Source organism: Python bivittatus, unplaced genomic scaffold, assembly GCF_059951505.1.
Source record: "Python bivittatus isolate LINGU-HERP-01145 unplaced genomic scaffold, Pbiv_v1 ctg000980_np1212, whole genome shotgun sequence".
Classification (NCBI taxonomy): Eukaryota; Metazoa; Chordata; class Lepidosauria; order Squamata; family Pythonidae; genus Python; species Python bivittatus.
In genome coordinates, this window is record NW_028277125.1 from 50,789,305 (window position 1) to 50,804,351 (window position 15,047).

Consider the following 15,047-nt stretch of genomic DNA (forward strand, 5'->3'; position numbering starts at 1 on the left):
ACTATTATTAGTTTGCATTTTAAATGAACTATGCTTAATAGGCAATTATTGTAATGTCAGATTATGATATTGGACATTGCAATATGATGTTGTAATGTCCAATGTCATAATTGGATATTACAATAATTTCCATACCTTCTTTTTTCTTATGTAGGTAAGCCATATTGATGTGATCACTGCAGAGATGGCCAAAGACTTTGTGGAAGATGATACTACTCATGGCTAAGTGGAGGACAACTGTCAGTCCATTAAGAAAATGTGTAAAATATTTTAACCAACATCGGGCAACTGTATACATCTAAAATATGCAGTCACTGTTCAAAAGCTACTTTAACATACTTATTAGACCATTTGATGACATTAACTTCTTTGGTGTCCTCTGTATGTACATGTGGTGTTGTATTCTTTTATAAAATATCTGTTTTATATCTGTAGCTTGAAAATGTGTTCTCTGTGTTTCTTTTTTTTGTAAAATGTTTTTCTTGTTTAAATGTGTCTATTTTTAAAGCCAGTTCTTGCTTTCCAGTTGTGATCTTATTGTTATATTGCCTCACATGATTTTTTAAAAACAGCTTCAATAAAACAATTGTTTTTAATGCTGTAACATATATTTTCTTCTTAAAAACTGTTTTTACCAGCTACCATCACTTCATACATATTAGAGTTTGATTATGTAAGAAATATTTGTGAGGGAACGGAATGTCTGCATATCAGTGCTTGGCAATAGGATGTATGGGAAACTTTAAGTTTATGATTTGATTTTATAGATACCATGATAGGTTACCTACATTTGTTGTAAAGCTGATTTTAAACGTTTCATGTGATTTATGTACTACAATGGCTCACAGTTAAATTTATTTTCTATTTAGTCAAGAGAATAAAGATGACTAAGAATCATAACACTAAGAAATCACTCACTTTTGAACACTGTTCATCTTCTCATTGCCAAACTATTTATGTCCACCTACTATTTGATTTCTAGAAAGCACAAAATGAAAATGGGAAACAATTTTATTAAAATGTAAGTGTTTTGTACTGTCTGCTTTATCAAATACATTGAGTCCATAGAAGCTTATACCATAAGAAATATGAACATTATTAATGTACTGTAAATCTGTACTATGACAGACTAAAATCGCTACCCATTTAGAATTGAAATACAGTATTTTTTTCTTTTACATAATTTTTAAGTAAAAAGAAAGAAAGGGAAAATAATAGAATACATACATATAATTACATACATAGTAGAATCTCTAACTCATCTATGTTATTGAACTTTTAAAAAAATAATGTTGCATATGGTTTACACAAGTGAGGGCTGAAATGAGAATTCAAAAGATGAGATTTAGTACGATTAAGAAAATTAAAAAATGGGAAAATGTGTGTCTATAAGAAAAAACATTCAAGCAGCCCCCCCCCTTTATTCTTTTCTTCCCCCCCAACTTCTAACTGGTACTTAAGTATTTTTATACTAGGCTTTAAACTTCTACACTTGTAACTCATTTCTATTTAGATCTGTTTAATTAGTTTTTCTGTTTAATTAATTTTCAATTTAGTTTTTAAACTAAAGGTTTTTTTTTTATAAAACTTACATTAAGATCTTGCCTTGTTGTGCAGTATGTTGTATATGAGGGAGCCTGCTTGACTTTGGTTAGACATCAGTTACGAATATATACAATCATTTTTTCCATTGCCGTAGATTTTGGTCTTCTAACCTTGTGTTGTTTCTCCTTTCCAGTGTTGTGATTCTTGCTGCTGTCAGCATATGAAATATAGCATTTCAGTCTGTTACTCTGTGGATGTTTTATGCTATGTCTGAAATGCATTGTATAACAAGAGTGCAATAAAATGGTTGTATTCTCAATCACTGGAGATAAGAGATGGAGCTGACAGGAAAGAGTTAACAGTGCCTCTTCTGTTAGCAGTCAGGGCTTAGGACTACATATTTGTGGAAGAAAATCTCTCCCTTCACTCCTACACCCTGCTTTCAGCTTTCCCGTCAGGTCTATTTTGGGAGCCAAGAAACGAAGAAAGACGATCAACAACTGCATGAAAATGTGTCCTGGCATTCTGTGCCAGCTGATTGGCATGCTGTTGGGAGGCCAAAATCAAAAGGGCTAAGTGGATATGCTAAGAGAGCAGCCAAAGGACCAGGGGAAGAGTCTGATCAGCTAACTGGAAGGAGGTAAGCAACAGCAGAGCTCAAAACAGCTAGAGCTTCTGGTGCACTGCCCCCCCCCCGATTGGAGCAGAAAGATTAAGAGCTTTTCAAGCAGCTGCATGGGTAAGAAAGAAAGCCATGAGAAAGAGGCTGTGGGGGCAAGATGCTGCCAGCAGTAGTGATTCTTCAGCAGCCAGCTCCAGGATAGAAAAGTGATGTGGCATCATCCAACCTCCCCAGGCCCAACCAGATAGAAACCCACCAGATCACCCTTTATTCCACCAACAGAACAGTGGCGAGAAAAGGATGAGAGAGAAATAAGATGGTCTAATGATATCCAGGACAATAAATAAACTATATACTAAGCTTCTTTATGTGAAAGTAATGGATTAGAAGATACCAAAAAAAAAAAAACGTAGTATTGAACAAGCTGGTTTTAGGCCAGGTTTCTACAGCACCATCTCTGCTGCACATAAAAGAAAATTTACATTAACAATGGTGAGTGAAAAGAGATACAAGAACACCCTTTCTGTGGAATGGTCTTGTATCTGCTGAGATAATTGCAATTTAATCAGTAGTGTGTCTTACTTTATTACTCCCTTGTGCTTGGCACAATAAAGCTTATATCTCTGCTCTTACTCATTTATTTCTTGTATTAGGCTTGCTTGTCACTCTTATCATATCTGATTCCAAGTGGCCTACAGGCCTCCAAGCACTAATAAGATTAAAATCAACATAAAATTATATGCATAATAATATAAATACTGAGAATATGTTAGGCAATCTCACAAAATGGCTTCATAATGAGTTCAGCAAGAGACAGAAGGTCTGTGTATCAGAAAGCAAGTAAAACTCGGCTGTATTCATCCACTACTTGCATGAAGGTTTTTTTGAAGTCTATAAGGGGCTAAGACATTATTGAAAATACAAATTACAATATGCTGAAGGCTCATACTTTTTCCAGCATGCTAGCATTCCATTCACTTTTTAATTATTAGAAGAATCTAAACAACAACAACAAAATAGATACGGCCTGGGAACTTGGCACATACCAAGGAATGGTTTGATGGGAACAGTATGGCTCCTGAGCATCTCACTGAAGACCCAGGTAGTGATGTACAGATTTCCTGAATACCAAAGTACCAATTTGATTACTATAATTAAAAACATACTGAGCAGAATCAAACATTTACTTATTATAAGACTCTCCAAGAAATTATGGTAAAACCTGTAGCTCAAATAATGATATGAAGAACTTCTGTCATGGAAAGAAGCCTTTATCTCTGATTTATAAAGAAGGAAATCACTGGACCTATCCAGAATCATACAGACCTTTTTCTTAATTGAATATAGATTATAAGATTTTTACAGCAATACAAAGATGATAAATCAATTTTTAACTCAATTTATATACCCTAATCAGATTTGATCTGTTCCAAAGAAATATATGAGAGACAATATCAGGTGTATTTATGTGTTATCAACAAGATAAACCAGAGAAGCATGAAAATGGCTATGATTTTTCTTGATGCAGAAAAAGCTTTTGATAATTTAGAATGGTCGTCTATGCCAGCAATTTTGAAAATGATACATTGTGGCCCTACTTTTTTTCACATGAATGCAGAGTAATTATAAATAACACAAAGCCAAGATGACAGTAAATGGATCCCTATTATAACAGTGCATCTTCTTTATTGGCATTAGAGCCATTGGCAATGAAAATATGTCAAGAAAATATAATTTCAGAAGATAAACTAGCAATTCAAGAACACAAATGGAAATTATATACTGTTGATGTACTCACATTAACCAGCCAAAAGATTCTTTAGTACTGTTAATGGAATATATACAGCAGTAGAATTCTTCGTCAGGTTACCAGATTAATAAAATTAAAACCCAAATGTTGGCATGGAACTTATCAGAGAAAGAAAAGCAATGCCTAATAACAGGGTTTGAGATTATTGCAACAAAAATAATTTCTTTAGGAAATTTCACAATTGAAATTTCACAAAAACCAGTAATGACTTATTTAAAAATAATTATTTGCAGATCTGAAAAAATGTAACAGCAGACATTTCCAGATGGAAAAAAAGAAAAAAGAAAAATTGTCTTATCTAGGAAGATTTGAATCCATTAAAATAAATATTTTACCAAAACCTAACTCTATGTTCCTAATGATCCCAATACATATTGAAAACAAGGTATTAAATTACTGACATAAACAATTAATAAACTATATATGGTCCAATAAAAGACCAAGGATTAAATTAAAGATTCTATAGGATTCAGAAGGGTGTGGTGAACTGGTTGTTCCTAATTTTAAACTGTATTACCATGCCAGTTGTTCAACATGGATTACCGAGTGGATTGTATCTCCTCATGGCCTAGCCACTTCTACAGAAGAGCAGGATTTTCAGATGATTTGCACAAATATTTCTGATTTGAGGCAAAAAACCCAAACAATTTATAAAAGTTCATGCAATAATAAGCTATGTATTGACTCTCTGGGATAAATACAGGAAAAGAATAAAACCAGATTTATCCCTTCTTGCTTTGCTATTAAATGCTTATTTTTTAAGAAGAGGAAAGCACAAAATATTTTTTCCAGGGGAGAGGTAATAATTTGTTTAGATTGCAAAATCTGAATATTAATTAAGATGAAGAAAAAATCTTTTGAGAATCTTATTTCACAATGGCTCTACCCTCCTGACTGATTGCAATATCTTAAAATAGTTATCAGTGTGACGCACAATTTCTTAGGATCAATGGGATTTGGAATTGCCCTGGATATAATGTGGGGATCTGGCTCTAGACTACATGGTTTTAGTGCAACATCTATCCCCCAAGAACATCCTTAGATCCCCAACCCTTAGTTGCTCTGTAGGACTATCAAGAAAGCAATCTTCTAGGAAAGAATGTTAATGGGAATCTGTCAGATGGGATTGAAGGGGGCAGTCATTAGTTTCCTGAGTGCCAATAATAAATCCATGTAGGGAACAATAGAATCAGGTGGAAAAAAAGTGCAGTGCCTCTTGGCTTTCAAGCAGCATGAGTTCTAAAGCAGCTGGATGACCATGCAGGCAGGCAAGAAGCCCAATAGTTCGGGGACTCCTGTTGCTGATGCCAAAAATGTCTGCTTTTTGCATTCCTGTCCAAAAGCATATCAAGTCAACTGATAGAGCCTGGCCTCTACTGCTGAATCTGAAACATCTGTGTTCAAGAAATGCTCAATTCAATATCTAGATGCAGACTTTGAGACAGGATATCCAGGTATTTGGGGAGGTTCCGCAGGTGTCTTCTTACCTACAGTACACTAGGGTAGAGAACCACAGTTCACTGGTCCAGGATGAGATGATTAGAATCACCCATGACTTGAGTACCTTATCTTGTACGCTATCTTGGATAGTGCTGAAAAAGGTACTCGTGCCTTTCAGTCATGACTCCATACGGTGATGTCCTTCACTTGTTGTATGCTGTTGTGAACAAGTTAACAAAGAGGCATCCCCATCTTGCTAAGCCTTTGTAAAAAATCTCTGGATGTAAGGTCCATTTTCCCTGTGACGGTGGTGGCTCAGCCAGTTTTCCATGAAGATATATTCTGATATGGATATGTTTCTCCATCCATCTTCTCCTCTGATTTTGATAATGGATCTCCTCATATCATTTAAATAGGCTTTTCTTATAATGTTGTCTATTCCCATCAGCTGTAAAAGAAAATGGTAAACTACAATAAATTCTGATCATTCTACCTCATTCTATTGTATTCAAAAGTCTATTCTAATTTAATAAGTCCTATATAAGATTGAAATATAGACTTTATGGAGAGAGAACCCCCAATTTTAGATGTGGTACAAATCTATGTACTGAACTGTAATCTAGGAATGGTTTCAATCTGATTGAAATTCTATGTTGGATTTACTTTTAAGACACAAAGTTATTCTAGACATAGAGGCATACTTCTACAACTTCTCAGAGTTGCAGATGTCACGGGAATGATTATGGACAACATTGTTGGTCTATTTGGGGATTTATTTGTAGAAGTCTAAGGCATCATTTTACTGCGTAATCCCCCCAGCATTTTCTAGAGTTTGGGATTTGCTTTGTAATTGATACTTTAAGCTTTTACAAGGTTTAAAGAAGCCATTTTTTGCCCTTAATCTCTGCAAGTCCCAAGTGGGAGTGGCAAGAGATGCTGAGAGGCCACATGCAATAGGGTTGCCTACACCTGCAAAATGCTGCACCAGCTAATAATTTAGATTTAACGTATCATTATTATCATTATCATTTGACTTAGCTTATTAAGCTTATTTTTTTTACAAGCAGTCCATTCCTACATTTCAAATTCATAGAATATGTAAGCCAGGTAAAAAACATGCATAGGTGTACATTTTGTTGAAGATGTTATTTATTAGTTGCATTCCAGTTCAAAATCCACATAACATTAACATATACCATGTTAACTTAATAGAGTGAATATAATGCAACGTGCTTCAGAGATTAAGAAATTTCAGAGTATTGTCAGAGAAGTGTACGTTTCTAAACATAATAGAGCTAAAAATGCAAACAATAGATTTTCATGAAAATGTTTATTTCTATGAAAATGTATTATATTACTTTTTCCATTCTTTGAACAAAGTATATGTGGACCATGCTCTATTTTTACACGGGTTAATCTAGGAAAAGGGGGTGCACAGACCTAGCAATTTTCTTGTATCCTGAACTGAACTTTCAAAAATAGCTGTGACTTTTAAAGTCTTATGCATTTAAGGTTTTAAACCTTAATTTCATATAATTGGCAAGATGCCACAGAATTAAATGAATATTATGCCTGAGAAAAGATCCACAAATAACATTACTGTAATACACAGTGGAACTCTGTGCATTACAATTCCCAACAGCCATTACCATTGCCAATTTATAATTATAAAGTTTTAGTAAGTTTAAGTTTAGTAACATTTGTGAAGCCACAAATTATAATCTTGTGATGCATGTCATAGGAGATTTTACACATGTTTACAGTAAATGCATGGTTATTGAGAAAGTGGATAGGATTACAGGATTGGATATAAAACTTGAATTTGAATGCAAATGTATTTCTAAGTAAGCATATTTATGATATGGCTCCATAATGTAAATTTAAGAGCACACTGTTCAGAGAATAACAATTCTTGGTATATTTTCTTTGGCAAAGGTAGCTGGCCCTATCAAATGTAACTCAATTTTCCATTGTTAATCAATATGTATGCAACAAAGAACCCACTGTTCCATTCCTAAAGCATTTTATAAAGCTCACATTTGGAATTTTCTTGCATAGCAGTTTTCATTCACACACATTCTCCCACAATTCATTCCTAAGATGAAACTCATAAATCATTCCTATTCATGGGTGAATACAAAAGTATGTCATCTTTCTCCAGGTTTTCAGTACAACCATATCTAATGCAATACAGACTTATATCCTTCTAACCTCAGGATATTATTGCAAATTTGTCTACCAGGAACCCTCTGGAAAGCAAAAAATCATTTTGTGGGAAGGTGCATAGCTTTACACTGATACATAATTTACATAATTTGTGTTGTACTAACAGGAAAAACTGTTGTCCAATCTTATATTGATTTTCTTTTCTCTGAGCTTGATTACTAACCCCAAATTACTGTGTAACATTAATTCCATGTTTCTGTTTGTCTAGATTAAAATGGACTAGCCAAAATATATTTTCATTATTGGCAGGATTGTAACATGAAACAAAACTTCTTGAATACGTTCATCCCTCAAATTTCTTCAGAACAGTAACCAAGTTGTTCCAACACTGGGGGTGGATTTTAATCTGAGTTTTTACTGTCCTGTTCCAACACCCTAATTACTGCATTTGGGCTCTCCTTTGTGATATGAAATGCAGAATCAGCTACTCTAATAAGCTATGGGGTAAATCCTGGCAGAACATACCTCTCTTAGCACAAAGTAAGTGGTAACTTCTATATGTTTTGAAGTAGAACTCCTACTCTGGACCGTACTGATTCCAGTCAGCCTTGCATGCTGGAACCTATTTTCCAAGGAATAAAGCAATGACAGTTCTTAGCATTAAGTATAATTTTACAGTTAAAGTGTAATTTTAATATTAATAGATCTGATAGATCACATATAATGTGCATTAACATTAGCTTCTAATTCAAAACACAAATTAAAAGTCAGTTTAACATTTCTGATGCAAACATTTAAATGGTAAAAATGAAAAATTCAGCAAATTTGTTATATTTATTTATATTCATTTTAGTTTTACTCACTAGTTTCTACAGCCATATGATGAAGCTTCTAGTTCAACACATTCTGACCATTTGTTCAAACTCACATGTTACTGATTTTTCTTTAAGTTACCAGCTGTTTATATTTGTAAAAAACAATATGTGACTTCAAAGTATGATCCAGTTTCCATTCTTTTTAAGGTTCAGGGACAAAGTGTGATGTAGTTTGAAGCAAGCTGTTGCTTTTAGCTCACCTACTTATAAGCATAGTGGGTGAGCATTAATTTTAAATGCTCCTGGAGGCTTGACTCAGCTGCTTCAAATTACATGTCCTGCAATGATGATAATTTTTTTTGATTGTTTCAAAAGATTGCTGCAGTTGCTTTAACTCCATTTAATCACATTCATTTTCTAATTTCTCTCATAGTATATGACAATATTCTAGCAGCAAGAAAGAAAAATAATGGCTTAGCTTGGTAAAATATGATGGAATACACTGAAAAGTGAGCTATGATATTGGAGACACTGAGATGCTCAACCATTCCTTGCTTTACAGGCATGCAATCATTTTAGCTCAGGAATTGTCAACATTTGGAATCATTGATGTCCAACACTATAATCACTACTCCCCACCAGCTTTTCAGTGCATCAAATATTCAGATCAACTTATAAATTTTCTTCAGTGCACACAGACACACAAAAAGCACCATCACAGAAATTTCTCTGGATATTTTTCCACATCCTCTTGATTTTGGGGTCTTCTAACAATTTATTGGAAAATCTTTGAATACTGAAAGTCATAGTACCAGTCTTACCAAATATGCTGTCAGGAAGCTTGTTGAACTTTTCTCAAGAGCTTACCACTTGGAAGGGCTCAGCAGCTCCAGTGAACCTGAGAATGACCAGGTCCGGGAGAAGGGGGGGAATAATGAGCTTCCAATATGATCATCCTTGCTTGATAAGGTTGAAAGTGGACACATAAAGCTAAAAACTAAGGATAATCCCCAAAACGAGTGAGGATGGGCAAAGCTAGTCCGCCACTGATTGATTGATTATGTGCCATCAAGTCATTGTCGATTCCTAGCGCCTGCATAGATTTTCTCCAGGACCAAATCCACCAAGAAGGAGGAATTTTAAAATCAAATCCAGAAGAAGGTAATGGCAGGAACTATAATAGTCTTAAATCAAGTGTTGTCATCTCTTATTTGTGAACAACTTGTTTTTCTTTCATGCAACAGATTAAAGAATGTTTGGAGCATTGCTGAGCCATGGTGTAAAGCTAACTCAACCTGGCTAAGCCTGGCACTGATGTGGTCCACCGTTCCCATCAGCCCAGCCAGCTGAGGCCATCTAGACTGAGAACTTTTGGAATGATATATTCTAACATATCTGGAAAGTACCAGTTGAAGAAAGCTGTTAACAAACAAAAAAAAAAAAGCCAGCCAGTTTGGACCACTGCTATAAGTTACCGTTTGTAACATTTGTCATTTACTTTTTGTTATGCAAAAAAATGTTTTTGAAAAGCCAGAGTAGAATGCTAAAATTGCAAACTACTGACATCATCATTGCAGGCATGCTTTTTCATCCCATTCATGCACTTTGTAATACAAGCAGACTGCCCAGAAACAAAACTGAATTTTTGCATGTAAATGAAAACCCAGGTACATGTACTGTCAGAAATCCCACTGAACTTGCTCTGGCCTTCTTTCCAAATAAATACGCATTTAGAATTTATTTTATATTTCACTGTGATGCAGCAGCCGACTACAGGATTACCTACAAGCCTATCAGTGTAGCCTAAAGCTAATAATTGTATTTTTATTGCTCAACCACCAATTGATTTTGATATTTTGAAGAATACCAGTTTGCTACTAGAATGTGGTTCCAAAAAATGATGTCAGAAAACTCATTAGGTCACTGTAAACCTTGAATTCCTCAGGAATGTATTGAATGTAATTAACAGCATAATCCTATTTCTGTTTATTCAGAGCAAAACTCCACTGCATTCAGTCAGAGTTACTACTTAATAAAAAATTTTCAGATTGTACTCTTCAGCATAAACTTGCTTGGAAAAAACATGGAGGCACTCTTTTATGGTAGCTTCTTCATGGAAGAACTACAGCAGAAACTTGGTGCTCGGGGGGGGGGGACTCATGTTCAGTCCCATGGCTTTGACTGCCTGTGGTATTTCACAACGATACCTGTGTTTTTCTATTTATTTCACACATACATAAAACCAGGAGAAGAGATTGTCTGAAAATTGGGTCTCAGGGTAGTCAGCATGCTGATGATGGCTAATTGAACTTTTATTTTCCTAATACATTCAAAGAAGCTGCTCGCGTTCTAAATGGGCATCTGTTTTCAGCAATTAAATGAATAAGGCTAACAAATGGAGAATTAAGTGATGCAAGGTAGATGTCCTCCTAATCCTAGAAAGGCAGAATGGAGAACAGGAATCAATCTGTGTAGCCTTTGGGTGTATTCTAATTAACCCTGAACAGGGATAGCCAGGTTTGATATGCCCAGGAACGTTAATGTAACTAAAGCCAATGCACTACATGTTATCCTTCCTGGAGATCTGAACACAGAGAAATGCGTTCAGTAACATAGTGATAATGTGGATTAATGTAACACTGCATGTGGATTTACTATGAAAACTGTTTGCAAACTACAGCAGGTTCAGGTTGCTGTGGTCAGATGGTTGATTGTGCTAGAATATAGGAAATTTTGGCTCTTGCTCCAGCAGCTATCAATTGTTTATTTCTGCACAGAATTCAAAGTGCTAGTTATGATCTATAGGACTCAATACAGTTTGAGAGCTGATGATCGGAAACAGCATTTCCCTTAAACCCTGTCAGGCTCCAAAAACCAAGGATTCTTGGTTCCTAGTCTCACTATCAAGCTGCAAGAATATAAGAGAGGGCCTTCTACACTTTGAACCTCCATTCCAGTAGATATCTGACTAGGTCACTCGGTTATATACAGTAGTGTGCTGGAGCTGGCTTGTACTGGTCCGCGGGTGCTGATTATTAAATTTTCTGGAGTTTTGTGAGCCGGTTGAGAGCAGAGCTAAGCCACCACGCTGATCAGCTGTTCCATTGCTAGTAGTGTAGAGACGGCGATAGAGTCAGTAGAACCTGTTCTTAAACATTCACCAGCATACCACCGGTTGTATGTCCATAAGCAGGCAAAAATATTTTATTTGGGATGCCTCTGGTAGCTAAACAGAACTAGTTACTGGCTAGGCTTTAACTGGTCAGGTGAAATCTGTTTTTTGAGGCTTAAATAATATTTTAATTATGTTTTTAATTTTCTAGCAATTCACTTGCATTTTTTTGTTTTTATATTTATTTATTATTATTTGTTATTGCCTTGAGTACAAACTTCTAATGGAAATGTTGGGTATAAATAAATAAATAAATAATTGAGCTATTAGCAACCACTCTAATACATTAAAATTATGACACTCTAGCAGCTGTATTTCAAACTTTCAAAGTTTTTGAAGGCAGACAATGTAGTGAGTATTGAAATACCCCACCCCACTCAAGCAATGCAGAGGTAAGTAAATTAAGGTCCATCTTTTCTAAGGATGGTCATAACTGGCAAAGGTACCAATGATATAGCAATGCCCTGTTGGTGTACAGGAATTTAGAAGTGACCGTGGAGAAGGTATGAAAGGGCCATTCAAGGGGGAAAGAAGGAATGAGCCTTTAAGGAGGGACTTGAAGAAATCATTACATGGTCCAGAGACTGAAACAAGTGTGAGACAGAAACTCAAAATAACTCTGACTTGATTTTGTTTAGTATAAGATGGACATAGAGAAACTTGGGTAGGCTTTCAAGATTCTGTTATTTTACCAACACTGATAAAGTAGCATTCCTGCAATCCCTGTGGTGTCGATTTCTTGACTCGACCTATCTCAAAGGCTGACATTTATTCCCTATTGTCATTTATGTCATCATGTAAATTTAAAGGCATATCTGCAGTTGCACAGAAATTTGTACTGAAAGCAATAAATAGCAAGAATTTTAGAAGTTTTTTCCCCCTAAGTCTGCCCAGAAGACTTTTTTCACATAGAAGCAAACTAATTGTTAAAACCAGCCATTTGGCATCTCTTCCTGTCAAATAATATTTTTCAGGAGATCTAAAAACATGGATGCTGTAAGTAAGCAGAAAGTAGATACTCTAAATTATTAGGGTTGAATAATTCCTGTTTTTGTCTATTTTAACTAATTAATTAATTAAAAACAGGCTCCTTCTTTACCCAGAAATTATTAGTACCTTGCAAAAAACAAAACAAGCAAAAGCTGTATCATTTAATATGGTGGAAAGGAAATAATCCAATTTTCTTACACTCCCTCATAGGTTAGTTTATTGTTAAGAAGTGATGAACAGCACTCTGCTTGTGTACAAAAGAAAATATAACCATAATTTGTATACAATTGGCATTTGTGTCCCTTGCAAGCATCCCATAGAATATTTTTTTTAAAGATTAATATTTTTGTACAATCTGAAGCTAATTGGATAAAAATCCCTTTAAAATGCAGTACTTTTTGTCAAATAGATCTGTGGCAGGGTGAACTTGGCGGTTGGAGGGAAGCGGTTGGCTGATGGAATTTTTTAGGGAAGGCAGACAACTCAGCAGAAGACCAAAAGCATATAGGCAGAAAGGAGGGAAATGCTAGAATACACCATAAAATGGCACATACATACCTTAGTTACAGAATATAAAAAGAGAAAAGGAAAGCAGAAAAAAGGGGGGGGGGCTTGTTGTATTGCAGATGCTACAGGATATGATGCTGGAGAGGATATCACCTGGTTAATGTAGACTGGAGTGGAGAAATGACCCAGCCTGCCAGGTTTGGAGATTCCAGCCCTGGGATGCAGAGGAAGACTCGGAGGAACTGCCTGGAGCCGCCTGTGAGATTGTGGAAAGACCAGGAGGATGGACTGTGTTGGGTGTACGAAGATTCGGTTGCTGGACAGCGGAACCTTGTGAGTTAAAGGCTTCGACAGCAAGATAGTTGGGAGAAAACTCACAGACATCCCCGTATCAGTAATTCAGATAAGGAGGGGCAGAAGAAGCCGAAATAAAGCACAAGTGGAAAGTGAAGGAAAGAGACATAAGCAGGAGGAGGCTAAGATTTTATTTCTTGTATTATTCTGTACATATATAGGAATACATACTGGTTTTGTAAATAACACTTTCACTTGTATATATTATTAGATCACACTTCTTCATTAGTACCAGTATTATAATGGCCAGAATAAAATCCCTCTTTTGTTTAAGTTCTGGCTCTCTGTTTATGTATCTATATTGGCTCCTATCCTGACCCACAAGATCACCCTTATTTATTGCATAAAATAGATAAATATAATGCAGTAAAGTTTCTTTAAAAAGAACATAAGCTAATCTAAGGGTATAGAAATGTTTCTTTCCTTGAACCTAAGAGAAAAGGGAGAGATAATTAATTTAAAATGTTGATTCATCTGGAACTAACTTTAACCATTAAAAACTTTAAAAATTATCAGAAAGACCACTTTCATTCTTACAATTCTGTCTGTGCTAAGATCCACCTTGAAAGTCTTTCTCAAATGTATTGTCGAAGGCTTTCACGGCCGGCATACGATGGCTGGTGTGGGTCTTCTGGGCTGTGTGGCCATGTTCTTGAAGTTTTTAAACTTCAAAGAACATGGCCACACAGCCCGGAAGACCCACACCAGCCATCTTTCTCAAATGCCCACCATTAGGATCAGTGACACTGGCATATGAGACAGGGCTTCCTCAGTGATGGATTAGGGTTAGGATCTAGAGTTTGTCATGGTGATGTTATTCTAATGGAATGTATGAAAAATGATGCTTGGTGAAATGAGGAAGAGGCTATAGACGAGGGGAGAAAAGCATGTAAGAGATGACTGGTGCATAAAAATAATGAAAGAAAGACATTGTACAATGTATATAGAGAGATGGAATATAAAATCAGACTGAAGGAACAACTAACATTAAAAGAGACAAAGAAAATATAGAGTGATTTTGATCAAAATTAAAAATTGTTTTGGAAGTTGATGGAAAGAGACACTGGATAGAGTTTCCAGCAGAATGAACAGAATTAAAATTAAAAGAGATGATGAATTAGGAATGAACCTGAAGTGAGGAATGCCAGAAGAGAATGATAGTAAAATATTAAAGAGTAGAATTGAAACAAATGCTATAACATTAACATTCAAATAAACATTGATGAAAAGGAAGTCATAAACACTGTGAGAATGCTGAATAATTGTAAGGCTGTAGATGTAGATGGTGTAATTGCAAAAAGTTAAAATACATATGCAGTTTGTTTATAGGGTGCTTGCATAATTTGTGTGATGTGGGTGAAGACTGCATCTTTGCCTTATGATTGGAATGATATTGTTATTTCTCTACATAAATGGAATGGTAGGAAGAAGGAATACAAGGTTACAGGGCGATTTGTTTACTAAATGGGCCAGGTCAGTGTTGGGCAGAATTCTGATCAAAAGGGTAGAAGAGGTGACCATGAGCAAAATGTGGAGCATGTAGTATAGTTTTATGCCAAGGAAGGGATGTGGGGATGTGTGTGTGTGTGTGTGTGTGTGTGCAGATTTGATTTTTGCTTTTTAACA

The 15,047-nt window shown here is 35.5% G+C and overlaps 1 protein-coding gene and 1 long non-coding RNA gene across 2 annotated transcripts in view; one reads left to right on the top strand and one right to left on the bottom strand.

Moving 5' to 3' along the window:
* SMC3 (structural maintenance of chromosomes 3) overlaps positions 1-900 on the top strand; it is a 34,629-nt gene extending 33,729 nt beyond the window's left edge. The window contains exon 29 of the mRNA XM_007437672.4: positions 155-900. Within this exon, the coding sequence (XP_007437734.1) occupies positions 155-226 (72 nt within the window). The 3' untranslated portion in view covers positions 227-900. The remainder of the gene's footprint in view (positions 1-154) is intronic.
* A 1,250-nt stretch (positions 901-2,150) lies between these two features.
* LOC112541806 (uncharacterized) overlaps positions 2,151-15,047 on the bottom strand; it is a 38,179-nt gene continuing 25,282 nt past the window's right edge. Inside the window, exons 4-5 of the long non-coding RNA XR_003085747.2 lie at positions 8,109-8,205; positions 2,151-5,865 (exon numbers count right to left, since the gene is read on the bottom strand). This is a non-coding gene — a long non-coding RNA (uncharacterized LOC112541806). The remainder of the gene's footprint in view (positions 5,866-8,108; positions 8,206-15,047) is intronic.